Here is a 15,924-nt window from a genome sequence, read left to right as displayed (position 1 = left end):
ACAGGTTTATAACGGCTAGCACTAAATTAAGCTTATTAAAAAGCCCAGAACCTGTGCTAACACTAAACCAAAGCTGAGAATAGGAAACAGGTAGACAGACTAGAAGGGGAGACAGGCATTAAATTAAATTAAATCACCATGCGGTCCCTTCCAACTCTCTCCTCAATCTGGCTTCTACTCTCTTCACTGGATAGAAACAACTGTTGATGGCGGCGGCCGTTCTGGAACGCCACCAAGGTCGCCAGGCGACTAAAGAATTAGTCAGACAGCATGTGACAGTTGAAAGTTTTAATAAAGTTTTATTGGTAAGGCCGAAGAACGATTAAGGCACAACTCACTCGGCTGGCTCATTTCCTTAAGGGGAAAGGCGCCTGAGTGTGCGATGCAACGAGCTTATATACTGCTTTTGCTGATCACAGTAATTGGTACAGATTTGAAAACAGCGGGGACTGGATTGGTGCAGATTGGTGCTGAACTGGGCGGAATCTATCTCCTTATTTGGTTTGGTTCCCGGATGCAGCCAGTAGGCTGCAGGATCTAAGGCCCATATCAAATATGGCAACGGGACTGCGTACGTTCAAACAATAACTGCAACTTTTCCATGGTGCATGGGCCCCCATCACTGTCAATCAGTCGAAGTTTCAGAGCCCCCTATCAATAGGAGAACACTGTATTAAACTCTTGGGAGAGTACACTATAAAAGAGATGATAGAAATATTCCCAGTCCACGAGGAGCCTGCAGTTTACAGAGAAAGAGCAAGCCCATTGTTGAGTAGAGATTGTCTCTATTTGTTGCCGAATTGTAATAATAATAAAAATAATAATGACGGCATTTGTTAAGTGCTTACTATGTGCAAAGCACTGTTCTAAGCACTGGGGAGGATACAAGGTAATCAGGTTGTCCCACATGGGGCTCACAGTCTTAATCTCCATTTTACAGATGAGGGAACTGAAGCACAGAGAAGTTAAGTGACTTGCCCAAAGTCACACAGCTGCCACTTTGGCTTCAAGGTTCTCCATCACCTCACCCCCTCCTACCTCACTTCCCTTCTCTCCTTCTCCAGCCCAGCCTGCACCCTTCGCTCCCCTGCCACTGATCTCCTCACCATACCTCGTTCTTGCCTGTCCCGCTGTCGACCCCCGGCCCACATCATCCCCCTGGCCTGGAATGCCCTCCCTCTGCACATCCACCAAGCTAGCTCTCTTCCTCCCTTCAAAGCCCTACTGAGTGCTCATCTCCTCCAGGAGGCCTTCCCAGACTGAGCCCCCTCCTCCCCCTCCCCATCCCCCCCGCCTTACCTCCTTCCCCTCCCCACAGCACCTGTATATATTTATTTATTTATTTATTTTATTTGTACATATTTATTCTATTTATTTTATTTTGTTAATATGTTTTGTTTTGTTCTCTGTCTCTCCCTTCTAGACTGTGAGCCCACTGTTGGTTAGGGACCGTCTCTATATGTTGCCAACTTGTACTTCCCAAGCGCTTAGTACAGTGCTCTGCACACAGTAAGCGCTCAATAAATACGATTGAATGAATGAATGAATGAACTTGGCAGAGCAGAGATTTGAACGCATGACCTCTGACTCCCAAGCCTGTACTCTTTCCACAAGCGTGTAGTGTTGTGCTCTGTACGCAGTAAGCACTCAAATATAATTGAATGAATGAATAAATTAAATTATGGCTGCATATTCATTCATTCAATCGTATTTATTGAGCGCTTCCTGTGTGCAGAGTACTTTACTAAGTGCTTGGGAAGTACAAGTTGGCAACATATAGAGATGGTCCCTGCCCAACAATGGGCTCACAGTCTAGAATATAAGTGCTGTGTGGCAGAGAGCCGGGTAAGTAAAGGGTACAAAAAAAATTGAACACAGAAGGGAGAAGGAGTAGGGGAAATGAGAGCACAGTCAGAGTTGACTTCTTTGAGATGTGACTTTAATGATACACAAATTCGTGAAGCATTCCATATTTTTAGCCCTCATATTTTCAACCCTCTCACTGTGCCTCGTTCCCACCTGTCCTTCCGTTGAACCCTGGCCTGGAATGCCCTCCCTCCTCACATCCACCAAACTAGCACACTTCTCCCCTTCAAAATCCTACTGAGAGCTCACCTCCTCCAGGAGGCCTTCCCAGACTGAGCCCCCCTTTTCCTCTGCTCCCCCTCCCCATTGCCCCCATTTCTTCCCGCTGCCCTACCCCCCCTCACCGCAGTACTTGTGCATATCTGTACATATTTATTACTCTTTGTTTATTAATAATGTTTATATATCTATAATTTTATTTATCTATTTTGATGGTACTGACACCTGTCTACTTGTTTAGTTTTGTTGTCTGTTTCCCCCTTTAAGGACTTGGAAAGGGACTTTCTCTATCTCTTGTTGAACTGTACTTTCCATGTGCTTAGTACAGTGCCTTCTCCATCCCCCTGTTCTCAGACCTCTCCCTACTTTCCCATCCTTTCCAGCACTATTTTCAGTATCTTCAGTATCTCCCTCCTCTCAAGTGCCACCCCATCCACCTGTGCTTTGGACCCCATTCCCTCTCATCTTATGAACACTCTCACCTCTTCCTCCCTCCCCTCCTTAACTTCCATCTTCAACAGTTCACTCTCCACTGGTTCCTCCCCCTCTGCCCTCAAACATGCCCACATCTCCCCCATCCTAAAAAACACCCTCTCTTGACCCCACTGCCCTTTCTAGTTATTGCCTTATCTCCCTCCTATCCTTCGTTTCCAAACTCCTAGAATGAGTCATCTACACTCGCTGCCTCATTCATTCATCGCTGCATTCATTCAATCATATTTATTGAGTGCTTACTGTGTGCAGAACACCGTACTAAGCACTTGGAAAGTACAATTCAGCAACAAATAGAGACAATCCCGACCTACAAACAGTCTCACAGTCTAGAAGCAGGGAGACAGACAACAAAACGAAACAAGTTTTAAAGCTATAAAACAGGGGAGGGAGAAAAGTGAAAATGAGGCCTGACAAACATAGATGTAAGACACGATCACTGACCTCAGGGAGCTTACAGTCTAGACAGACTTTAAAATAAATTACATGTACTTGAGTGTGCAGATGATGCAGAGGAGAAGGTTTAAAAACGAAGATAATGTCTGAGAAAGCTTTTTGGATTTGTGATTTTAATAAGGCTTTGATGGTGGAGAGAGTTGTGGTCTGCTGGAAACAAGACAGTGGGAGATTCAGGCCTGAGGTGTCAATGGTGAGGTTGAGGTGCAGTAAGTGCAGAAAGATTCAAGTATTGAGGTGGTAGTTGTATAACATGGGATTTTCTAGAGCTTCCTGTTTTGTAATTAGGATCTCTTGGTGAATTGTATCAGTACCTTAGTTTCTGTTGGGAATTAATCCCCAGGTTTCTCAAGTCTGAGCACAGCATTTATTTTGGGTATAATATCAGGACTGGGGTATTGGACTTCCCATCCAATTCTTTCCTAGATCCCTTCCAATCTGGTTTCCATCCCCTCCACTCCACAGAAACAGCCTCTCTAAGTTAGTCAATGGCATTCTTCTTGCCTGAATAATAATAATAATTATTATGCTATTTGTAAAGCATTTACTTTGTGCCAAGCACTAAGTGCTTAACAAATACCATCATCATCATCATCATCATCATCATCATCACCACCACCATCATCATCAATCATCATACTCTTCCTAAACTTCTCAGCAGCCTTCTCCTGAAACATTATCCAACCTTGGATTTACTGACACCTTCCTCTCATGGTTCTCCTTATTCATTCGTTCATTCCCTCAGTTGTTTTGAATGAGCACTTACTGAGTGCAAAGCACTGTACTGAAAGCTTGGGAGAGTACAATACAACAATAAACAGACACATTCCCTACTCACAGTGAGCTTACAGTCTAGAGTGAGGGAGACAGGCTGTAATATAATTAAGTAAATTACAGATATGTACATAAGTGCTGTGGGGCTGGGAGGGGGGAAGAACAAAGGGAGAAGCAAATCAAGGGAGTGGGAGAACAGGAAAGGGGGCTTAATCAGAGAAGGCCTCTTGGAGGAGATATGCCTTTAATAAGGCTTTGAAGATGGGGAGAGTAATTGTCTATCAGATTTGAGGAGGAAGGGTGTTTTAGACCAGATGCCTCTGGATGTGGGCAAGGGGTTGGCAGCAAGTTAGGCGAGATCAAGGTACAGTGAGAAGGTTCACATTAGAGAAGTGAAGTGTGTAAGCTGGTTTGTAGTTGAAGAGTAGTGAAGTGAGGTAGGAGGGGGAAAGGTGAGTGAGTGCTTTAAAGCCAATGATGAGTTTTTGTTTGATGTGGAGGTGGGTGGACAACCACTGGACTTTTTTGAGGAGTGGGGTGGGGAGACATGTCTTGAATATTTTTATAGAAAAATGACCTGGGAAGCAGAGTGAAATATGCACTGGAGTTGGGAGAGACAGAGGCTGGGAGGCCAGCATGCAGGCTGATGCAATAATCAAAGTGGGATAGGATGAGAAATTGTATTTACATGGTAGCAGTTTAGTTGGAGAGGAAAGAGCAGATTATAGCAGTGTCCTGAAGGTGGGACCAACAGGATTTAGTGATGGATTGAATATGTGGATTGAATGAGCCAAGGTTATGGATTTATGAGATGGAAAGTAAGCGATCAATAAATATGATTGAATGAATGAATGAATAGTTCCACATGAGTTCAGAGGAGACAGCATGGCTTAGTGGACAGGTCTAGGAGTCAGCCGACTGTCACCTCCTTGTGGGCAGCAACTTTGTCTATCAACTGTGTTGTACTGTACTCTCCCAAGCATTTAGTACAGTGTTCTGCACATAGTAAATACTCAAGCAGTGTGGCTTAATGGGAGTCAGAACACCTGGGTTCTAATTCTGCCTTCTGCACTTGTCTGCTATGTGACATTGGGCAAGTAATGATAATAATAATAATAATAATAATAATAATAATAATAATAATAATGGCATTTATTAAGCACTTACTATGTGCAAAGCACTGTTCTAAGCGCTGGGGAGGTTACAAGGTGATCAGGTTGTCCCACGGGGGGCTCACAGTCTTAATCCCCATTTTGCAGATGAGGGAACTGAGGCCCAGAGAGGTTAAGTGACTTGCCCAGGGTCACACGGCTGACAAGTGGTGAAGCTGGGATTTGAACCCATGACCTTCAAGGCCCTACTGAGAGCTCACCTACTCCAGGAGGCCTTCCCAGACTGAGCCCTCTCCTTCCTCTCCCCCTCGTCCCCCTCTCCATCCCCCTATCTTACCTCCTTCCCTTCCCCACAGCACCTGTATATATGTATATATGTTTGTACATATTTATTACTCTATTTATTTATTTATTCATTTTACTTGTACATATCTTTTCTATTTATTTTATTTTGTTACTATGTTTGCTTTTGTTCTCTGTCTCCCCCTTCTAGACTGTGAGCCCACTGTTGGGTAGGGACCGTCTCTATATATTGCCAACTTGTACTTCCCAAGCGCTTAGTTCAGTGCTCTGCATACAGTAAGTGCTCAATAAATACGAATGATTGATTGATTGATTGATTGATTGACCTCTGACTCCAAAGCCAATGCTCTTTCCACTAAGCCACCTGGCAAATCACTTTAGCTTTTCTGTGCCTGAGTTGTCTCATCTGCAAAATGGGGTTTAAGACTGCGACCCCTATGTGGGGCAGGGACTGTATTAACCCATTAATACAGCTAACTAATTAACTAATTAGGCCTTCCCAGACTAAGCCCCCTCCTTCCACTCCCCCTTCCCCCCCATCCCCCAGGCCTTACCTCCTTCCCCTCCCCACAGCACCTGTATATATGTATATATGTTTGTATATGTTTATTATTCTATTTATTTATTTATTTTGTTTGTACATATTTATTCTATTTATTTTATTTTGTTAATATGTTTTGTTTTGTTCTCTGTCTCCCCCTTCTAGACTGTGAGCCCACTGTTGGGTAGGGACCATTTATATATGTTGCTAACTTGTACTTCCCAAGCACTTAGTACAGTGCTTTGCACACAGTAAGCATTCAATAAATATGATTGAATGAATGAATGAATGGATGGATGGATGGATGGATGGATGGATGGATGGATGGATGGTTGGATGGATGGATGAATGCATGCATGCATGCATGCATGCATGCATGAATGAATGAATGAATGAATGAATGAAAAGAATGGTGTGCTGTCTCCGGTGATGGGAAAGTCAGGGGAAGTGCAGGGTTTGGGTGGGAAAATAAGGAGTTCTGTTTTGGACATGTTAAGCTTGAGGTGATGGGAGGACATCCAAGTAGAGATGTCTTGAATGCAAAAAGAAATGTGAGACTATAGAGAGGGAGAGGGATCAAGACCGGAGATGTAGATTTGGTTATGATCTGCATAGAGGTGGTAGTTGAAGCCATGGAAGCGAATGAGTTCTCCAAGGGAGTGGGTGTAAATGGAGAATAGAATGGAACCCTGAACTGAACCCTAATCCTGCACAATTGGGAAGTAGGAGGCAGAAGAGGACCCCGCAAAGGAAAATGAGAATGAACAGCCAGAGACATGAGGAGAACCAGGAAAGGACAGTGTGACTGAAGTGGGTAGCTATAGAATTATAGCTATATACACATCATTAATAAAATAGAGTAATAATGTACAAATTTACACAAGTGCTGTGGGGAGGGGAAGAGGGTAGGGCAGAGAGAGGGAGGGTAGTGATGGGAAGGGGGGAGGAGGAGAGGAAAAGGGGGGGTTCAGTCTGGGAAGGCTTCCTAGAGGAGGTGAGCTCTCAGTAGGTCTCTGTAGGGAGGAAGAGAGCTTGTGTGGGCAGATGTGTGGAGGGAGGGCATTCCAGGCCAGAGGTAAGACGTGGGCCAGAGGTAGAAGGACAGACCCAGATGTGAATGAGGCACAGTGAGGAGGTTAGCAACAGAGGAGCAGAGTGTGCAGGTTGGGCTGTAGAAGGAGAGAAGGGAGGTGAAGTAGGAGGGCGTGAGGTGATAGAGAGCTTTGAAGCCGATAGTGAAGAGTTTTTGCTTCATGTGACTGTTGATAGGCAATCACTGGAGATTTTTGAGGAGTGTAGTGACTTGTCCAGAAGGTTTCTGTAGAAAGCTAATCTGGGCAGCAGAGTGAAGTATAGACTGAAGTGGGAGAGACAGGAGGATGGGAGATCAGAAATGAGGCTGATGCAAGTAATCCAGTCAGGATAGGGTGAGAGATTGAACAAGCAAGATAACAGTTTGGATAGAGAGGAAAGGGCGGATCTTGGCAATGTTATGAAGGTGAGACTGGCAGGTTTTGGTGACAGATTGGATGTGTGGGGTGAATGAGAGAGTAGAGTCAAGGTTGGCACCAAGGCTGTGGGCTTGTGAGACGGGAAGGATGGTAGTGCCGTCCACAGTGACGGGAAAGTCACAGAAAGGACAGGGTTTGGGAGGGAAGATAAGGAGCTCAGTCTTTAGCATGTTGAGTTTTAGATGGCTGGCAGACATCCAGGTGGAGATGTCCTGAAGGCAGGAGGGGATATGAGCCTGGAGGGAGGGAGTGAGAACAGGGGAGGAGATGTAGATTTGGGTGTCATCTGCAAAGACATGATAGTTGAAGCCGTGAGAGCTAATGAGTTCACCAAGGGACTGAGTATAGATGGACAACAGAAGGAGACCAAGAACTGACCTTTGAGGAAACGTGACAATAGGGGATGGGATGGGGAGGAGGCATGATGATGGGCATGGGTGTCAATACAGGAAGAAAAATAGTTTTGCCTGGCAAAGGAGAGGGCAGAGTTAAGGCAGGAAATGTTACTAAGCTTTTAGAGAGTTCATAATCCTTTCGGTTCCTGTTTTATAAGACACATTGATTTTTTTAGGATTTTTTTTACTTTTTAGAGACATGTTTCAAGAGCAACCACTAAGTCAGGAAAAGAGAGCTGAAATTTCAAAACTGCTATAAAGGAAGTGGGAATAGCTGTCGAGTGTGTTGAGAGCTTTCACAGGGCAAATGAAGGTGATTAAACAGATTTGACTGATTATATCTCTGCTGGAGCTAGAGTTGTCACAATCTGACAACTAGGGACAAGTAAATTACAAACTCGTGGAAAGTAAACATGTTCAAAATTGAACTCCCAATCTTCCCACCTAAACCCTGCCCCCGCACTGTCTTTCTTAACACTGTAGACAACACCACTATCCTACCTACCTTGCAAGCCCATGTCCTTGGCAATGTCTCATACTCATCTCTATCATTCTATCCCACGATCTGCCACCAAATCTTGTTGGTTCTACCTTCACAGCATTGCTAAAATCTGCCCTTTCTTCTCCATCCAAACTATAACCATGCTGATCCAAGCATTTATCCTATCCTGTCTTGACTACTGAATCTGCCTCCTCACTGACCTTCCAGCCCTGTCTATTCCCACTCTTTCATTCATTCATTCATTCAGTCATATTTTTTGAGCACTTCCTGTGTGCACAGCACTGTACTAAGAGTTTGGAAAGAACAGTATAGCAATAAGAAGAGATAATTCCCTGACTACAATATATGTACATATATATAATTATATAATTATTAATAATATAATTGTATAATTATATAATTATATATATATATATAATTATATAATTTTATATATATATTAGTGCTGTGGGGCGGAGATGACTAGGGAGTTGTGGTGATGCGAAAGGGAGCAGGACCTGAAGAGAAGGAGCTTAGTCTGCCGGCAGGAGTTGTGCCTTCAATAGGGCTTTGAAGGGGGAAGAGTGATGGCTTGGCAGATTTGAGGAGGGAGGGTGTTCCAGGCCAGAGGTAGAATGCAGACCAGGAGGGGGTGGCAAGACAGGTAAGATCCAGGCACAGTGAGAAGGTTAACACCATAGGAGCAGAGATTGCAGTCTGGGATGTAGAAAGAGAGGAGGGAGATCACGTGGGAAGGGGCATGGTGAAGGGGAGCTTTAAAGCCAACAGTGAGGAGTTTTTGTTTGATATGGAGGTGGATAGGTAACCACTGTATATTTTTTTAGGAGGGGAGTGACATGCTCTGGAATGTTTCTGTAGAAAAATAATGCAGGCAGTGGAGTGAAGTATGGACTGGAGTGGGGAGACACAGGAGGTTGGGGGGTCAGAAAGGAGGTTGATGCAGTAATCTAGGTGGAACAGGATGAGTCATTCTACTAATGAGGTATCAGTTTGGATGGAGAAGAAAAGGCAAATTTTAACAGTGTTATTTAGGTGAGACTGACAGGATCTCATTATGGGATGGGAAAAGTTCCAGCTACTCTGTTGCACTGAACTCTCACACACACTTCATATAGTGCTTTGCACAAAGGAAGCATGCAATAAATATCACTGGTTGATTGATTGGCTGCCAAGTGAAGTATAGACTGGAGAGGGGTGAGGCTGGAAGCAGGGAGTTCAGAAAGTAGTTGAGTTGGAATACAGGTGCTTTTATTATTATTATTGTTATTATTACTGTTGTCATCATCATTATCATTATTATTGTGGTAACAATAATAATGATAATGATGATGGCATTTATTAAGTGCTTACTGTGTGCAAAGCACTGTTCTAAGCACTGGGGAGGTTTCAAGGTGATCAGGTTGTCCCTTGGGGGGCTCACAGTCTTAATCCCCATTTTACAGATGAGGCAACTGAGGCATAGAGAAGTTAAGTGACTTACCCAAAGTCACACATACATACATACATATTTATTACTCTATTTATTTATTTATTTATTTATTTTACTTGTACATTTCTATCCTATTTATTTTATTTTGTTGGTATGTTTGGTTCTGTTCTCTGTCTCCCCCTTTTAGACTGTGAGCCCACTGTTGGGTAGGGACTGTCTCTATGTGTTGCCAATTTGTACTTCCCAAGCGCTTAGTACAGTGCTCTGCACATAGTAAGCACTCAATAAATACGATTGATTGATTGATTGATTGATCACACAGCTGACAACTGGTGGAGCCGGAGTTTGAACCCATGACATCTGACTCCAAAGCCCGTGCTCTTTCCACTGAGCCATGCTGTATTTGTTAGGTTGCTTACTCTGTGTCAAGCACAGTCCTAAGGGCTGTCAATCAGTAAGATAGAGTTCTTGTCCCACGTAGGACTCACAGTGTAAGTCAGAGGGAGGAGGATTTAATCCCAATTTTACAGTTGGAGAAACTGAGGCAAGGAGAAATTAAGTGTCTTACCCAGGCCAGAGACTGTGTGTGACTCAACTTTATCTGGCATAAGCCTCCCACTTAGAACAGTGCCTGGTACAAAGTAAGCACTTAAAAATCTCCAAAACAGTAATTTCAGATGACTACCAAGCACTTAAATAAAAATAGGTGAAAATGTCAAAAAGTTTTCGATGATTCCTTTAAGTTCCTGATATTCACCCCATCGTCAGTCCCACAGCATTTATGAAGATATCCGTAGTTTATTTATTTTTGTTAATGTCTATCTCCCAGCTAGACTGTGTACATGGAACATAACTACCAATTTTGTTGTATTTTACTGACCCAAGTGGTTAATAATAATAATAATAATAATAATAATAATAATGGCATTTATTAAGCGCTTACTATGTGCAAAGCACTGTTCTAAGAGCTGGGGAGGTTACAAGGTGATCAGGTTGTCCCACTGGGGGCTCACAGTCTTAATCCCCATTTTACAGATGAGGTAACTGAGGCACAGAAAAGTGAAGTGACTTGCCCAAAGTCACACAGCTGACAATTGGCGGAGCTGGGACTTGAACCCATGACCTCTGACTCCAAAGCCCAGGCTCTTTCCACTGAGCCAAGCTGCTTCTCAAGCTGCTGGTTAGATCAGTGTTTAGCATTCAGTAAGTGGATAGACCATGCACCTGGGAATCAGAAGGACCTTGGTTCTACTGTTGGCTCCGCCTATTGTCTGCTGCAGTGTGACCTCAGGCAAGTCACTTTACTTCTCTGGGGCTTAGTTACCTTATCTTTAAAATGGGGATTATGCATAATAATAGTGGTATTTGTTAACCCCTTACCATGTGCCAGGTATTATTCCAACCTCTGGGGTGGATACAAGCAAATCAGGTTGGACACAGTCCCTGTCCTACGCGGGGCTCACAGTCTCAATCCCCATTTTGCAGATGAGTAACCGATACACAGAGAAGTGAAGTGACTTGACCAAACTGACAGTAGCAGACAAAGGGCAGAGCCGGAATTAGAACCCATGCCCTTCTGACTCTCAGGCCTGAGCTCTATCTACTGCTCCGTGTTGCTTCCGTTGATTGATTCCTTAATTCCAGGGTGAAGCAGAGGGGTATGAAGACATGGAACATCCTGTAGTAAACTAAAAATATCCACCTTACGTGCTGCAGAAGAAAAGGGTAGAGGCAGGACTCCATTCCATTAGCTCAAACTAGCTCTCTTCCTCCCTTCGAAGCCCTACTGAAAGCTCACCTCCTCTGGGAGGCCTTCTCAGATTGAGCCCCCCTTTTCCTCTCCCCCCCGCCCTACCTCCTTCCCCTCCCCACAGCACTTGTGTATATTTGTACATATGTATTACTCTATTTATTTTATTAATGATGTGTATATAACTATAATTCAATTTATTTTGATGGTATTAACACCTGTCTACTTGTCTTGTTTTATTGTCTGTCTCCCACTTCTAGACTGTGAGCCCGTCGTTGCGTAGAGACCGTCTCTGTATGTTGCCGATTTGTACTTCCCAAGCACTTAGTACAGTGCTGTGCACACAGTAAGCGCTCAGTAAATACGATTGAATGAATGAAAGAAGGAAGGAAGGAAGGAAGGAAGGAATTAGGAGTTGGAGTACTAGGCAGTCCCTCTCACATGACCATCAGTGACATCCCCGAAACGCCACCAGCCCAAGTGGTGGCAGAGGTGTAAGGGAGCTACGGACAGCCTCGGCAGCCGGAGCTAGGAGACCTTTTGTCTGGGGTCCTAGGAAGGAGGGAAGCAGGAGTCTAGAATCAAGGAGTGATTGATAGGTCTGAGTGATTTTCCCCTCTGCTCTCCACACTTCACCCTGGAGTTTGCTTTTGTGAAAGCAAAGATGGCTCAGGGTGGGGGAGGAGTAGAGGGAAAAGGGATCTCAGAGAGCCCCTCTCTTACCTCCCCTAAGTCAGAGTGGCACCCTGCAATGGGACAGCACGCCGATGATAATAAAACACAAGCATACGTACATGCTTGCGTACGTGCACTCACACTCTATTTCTCTCTCTCTCTCTGTCTCTCTCTCTCTCTCTCTCTCTCTCTCTCTTCCCTTCCCCCTCTCCTTCCCCAAATACTTGCCCATACATTTTATTTCTACATATTCAGTTTGTCACTAAAACCTGTCAGTTCACCATTTACAATATCATGAAAATATCCCTTTCCTCGCCTTTCAAATTGCTACCACATTAATTGACACACTTTATCTGTCCCACCTTGATTATTGTATCAGCCTCCTTGCTGACCTTCCTTTCTCCTGTCCCTCCCCACTTCTGTCCAAACTTCACTCAGCTGCCTGAAGCTTTTGTATGTGAAACAGTTCAGCCCATGTTTCCCTACTCCTCAAGAAGCTCCACTGATTGCCCATGCACCTCCACATCAAACAGATACTCCTTGCCAGTGGCTACAAAGCACTCAGTTACCTTGCCCCTTTCTGTGTTACCTCCCTGATTTCTTATTGCAACCCAACTGGCACATTTCACTTCTCTAATGGCAGCTTCGATCTTACCTATCTCTCTGACCCCTCACTTATGTCCTGCCTCTGGCCAGGAACTCCCTTCCTCTTCATAGTGCACAGGTGATCACTTTCCCCACTTTCAAAGCCTTAGTGAAGGCATATCTCCTCCAAGAGACCTTGTCAAATAAGCTCTCATTTCCTCTTCTCCTACTCCCATCTGTGTGTCCCTTCACCCCTCTCTCTGTCCCTTAGCACGTAGGTACATAAACATAACTTATTTATTTATATTAATGTCTATCTCCCCCTATAGACTGTAAGCTCTTTTTTATGGTATTTCTTAAATTCTTACTATGTGCCAGACACTGTGCTAAGTGCTGGAGTAATTGCAAGTGTATCAGGTTGGACACAGTGTATGATCCACATAAATCATATTTATTGAGTGCTTACTGTGTGCAGAGCACTGTACTAAGTGCTTGAGAAAGTACAATACAGCTATAAAGAAAGATAATCCCTTCCCACAATGAGCTCACAGTCTAGAGGGGGGCAGACATCGATACATGTAAACAGACATCAATAGAAAAAAATATGGGGCTCACAGACTTAATCTTCATTTTACAGATGAGGTAACTAAGCCTGGAGGAGTGAAGAAACTCCTCACCCCCGGCTTCAAGGCTCTCCATCACCTGGCCTCCTCCTACCTAACCTCCCTTCTCTCCTTCTACAGCCCGGCCCCACCCTCCGCTCCTCTGCTGCTAATCTCCTCACTGTGCCTCGTTCTCACCTGTCCAGCCGTCGACCCCCGGTCCACGTCATCCCCCTGGCCTGGAATGCCCTCCCTCCGCACATCTGCCAAGCTAGCTGTCTTCAAGGCCCTACTGAGAGCTCACCTTCTCCAGGAGGCCTTCCCAGACTGAGCCTCCTCCTTCCTCTCCCCTTCCTCCCCCTCTCCATGCCCCCGGCCTTACCTCCTTCCCTTCCCCACAGCATCTGTATATATGTATATATGTTTGTATGTGTTCATTACTCTATTTATTTATTATACTTGTACATATTTATTCTATTTATTTTATTTTGTTAATATGTTTCGTTTTGTTCTCTGTCTCCCCCTTCTAGACTGTAAGCCCACTGTTGGGTAGGGACCGTCTCTATAGTTGTCAGCTTGTACTTCCCAAGCGCTTAGTACAGTGCTCTGCACACAGTAAGTGCTCAATAAATACGATTGAATGAATGAATGAAAAAGTGACTTGCCCAAGTCACTGATCAAGGTTAAATGACAGAAAAGTGCTGGAGTCACATTAGAACCCAAGACCTTCTGATTCCCAGGGCCACACTTTACCCACTAGACTATGTTGCTTCTCCCTGGGCTCTCTGTGGGCAGAGAAGGTGTCTACCAACTCTGTTATATTGTTTTCTCCCACGTGTTTATTAGTATAGTGCTCTGCACACAGTAAATATGATTGATTGATTTGACCCCACTCCTCTGTCTATTAATAAGCATCAATTTCATTACATCATGGGAGGAGCCAGTGGCTGGCACTGGTGATTTGCAACTACTTCCATCAATCACCCCCACATCCCACATGCAAACTGAAAATAATGGGGAGGAAGTTAGGGAGGAATAATAATAATAATGGCATTTATTAAGCACTTACTATGTGCAAAGCACTGTTCTAAGTGCTGGGGAGGTTACAAGGTGATCAGGTTGTCCCATGTGGGGCTCACAGTCTTAATCCCCATTGTTCAGATGAGGGAACTGAAGTTAAGTGACTTGCCCAAAGTCACACAGCTGACAATTGATGGATCCGGATTCGAACCCATGACCAGGAATAATAATAGGAATAGTAGGGAAGCTGTTTGGCCTGGTGGATAAAGCAGGGCCTGGGAGCCATAAAGACCCAGATTCTAATACCTTTTCCACCACTTGTGTGCTATGTGACCTTGGGCAAATCATTTAACTCCTCTATGCCTCAGTTACCTCATCAGTAAGATGGGAATAAAGACCGTGAGCCCTATGTGGGGCCAGGGTGGTGTCTAGCCTGATCAACTTGTATCTACATCAGTGCTTAGTACATTGCTTGGCACATAGTAAGCACTTAACAAATACCATAAAAAAAACCCAAACAACAACAAAAAAAATTAACTTCTCTGTGCTTCAGTTCCCTCATCTGTAACAATCGGGATTAAGACTGTAAACCCCATGAAGAACATGGGCTATGTCCCACCTGATTAGGTTGAGTCTACCCCAGCACTTAGTAAAATGTCTGACAGCCTGACGCATGGCAAGTGTTTAACAAATGTCATTTAAGAAAAAAATGTTGAGGTGGCAAGGTCTTGTGAAGCGTTCCTGAAGGGAACAGTCTCCAGCAGGTGGAAACCTGCTCCGTTTCCCACAATTTAAAGTGGTGTGTTCCTTGTAAGGACTAGACATAGCAGCAGAAGCTTCTTAGTCGCAGATATTTTTAGAGAATGCCACCTTTGTAATGCCCCAAGCTGTAGTTATGTTGTGTGGTTCATTCATTAATTCAGTTGTATTTATTGAGTGCTTACTGTGTGCAGAGCGCTGTACTAAGTGCTTGGAAAATACAGTTCAGCAATGAAGAGAGACAATCCCTACCCACACCGGGCTTACAGTCTAGAAAGGGGGAGACAGACATCAAAACAAGTAAACAGGCATCAATATAAATAAATAGAATAATAAGAATAATTGCATTTATTAAGCAATTACTATGTGCAAGCACTGTTCTAAGCGTTGGGCACTGTTCTAAGCGCTGGGCACTGTTGTAAGCGCTGGGCACATATTATACACAAGTGTTGTGGGTGCATGGTGTGTGGTGCATTGCTGTGTGGTTGAAAGGGCTAGCGATTTTTGACATTGTTCTCCCTCCTACTTAGACCGTAAGCCCCATGTGGGACAGAGACTGAATCTCCCCTAATAAACTTGTATCTGCTCCAGGTCTGAATACAGTGTGTGGTACACAACACTTATCAAATGTCACAATTATGCTAAATTATCAAAGTAATTATTTTATTGGTATTTATTGAGTGCTTACTGCCTGCAGAGCACTGTACTAAGCGCTTGGGAAGTACAAATCGGCAACATATGGAGATGGTCTCTACCCAGTAGTGGCTCACAGTCCAGAAGGAAGAGACAGACAACAAAACAAAACAAGTAGACAGCTGTCAATACCATCAGAATAAATAGAATTAGAGCTATACACACATCATTAATAAAATAGAGTAATAAATATGTACAAATATACACAAGTGCTGTGGGGAGGGGAAGGGGGGTAGGACA

The 15,924-nt window shown here is 44.1% G+C and overlaps 1 protein-coding gene across 1 annotated transcript in view; it reads left to right on the top strand.

Moving 5' to 3' along the window:
- The first annotated feature begins 449 nt into the window (after positions 1-449).
- The window catches only part of LOC119946750 (polycomb group RING finger protein 3-like), a 76,945-nt gene continuing 61,470 nt past the window's right edge, over positions 450-15,924 (top strand). Inside the window, exon 1 of the mRNA XM_038768189.1 lies at positions 450-571. Coding sequence (XP_038624117.1) covers positions 556-571 — 16 coding nt within the window. The 5' untranslated portion in view covers positions 450-555. The remainder of the gene's footprint in view (positions 572-15,924) is intronic.

The sequence above is a fragment of the Tachyglossus aculeatus genome, chromosome Y3 (assembly GCF_015852505.1).
Source record: "Tachyglossus aculeatus isolate mTacAcu1 chromosome Y3, mTacAcu1.pri, whole genome shotgun sequence".
NCBI lineage: Eukaryota > Metazoa > Chordata > Mammalia > Monotremata > Tachyglossidae > Tachyglossus > Tachyglossus aculeatus.
The sequence above is the reverse complement of the archived record's forward strand: the minus strand, read 5'-3'. Positions and strand labels throughout refer to the sequence as shown.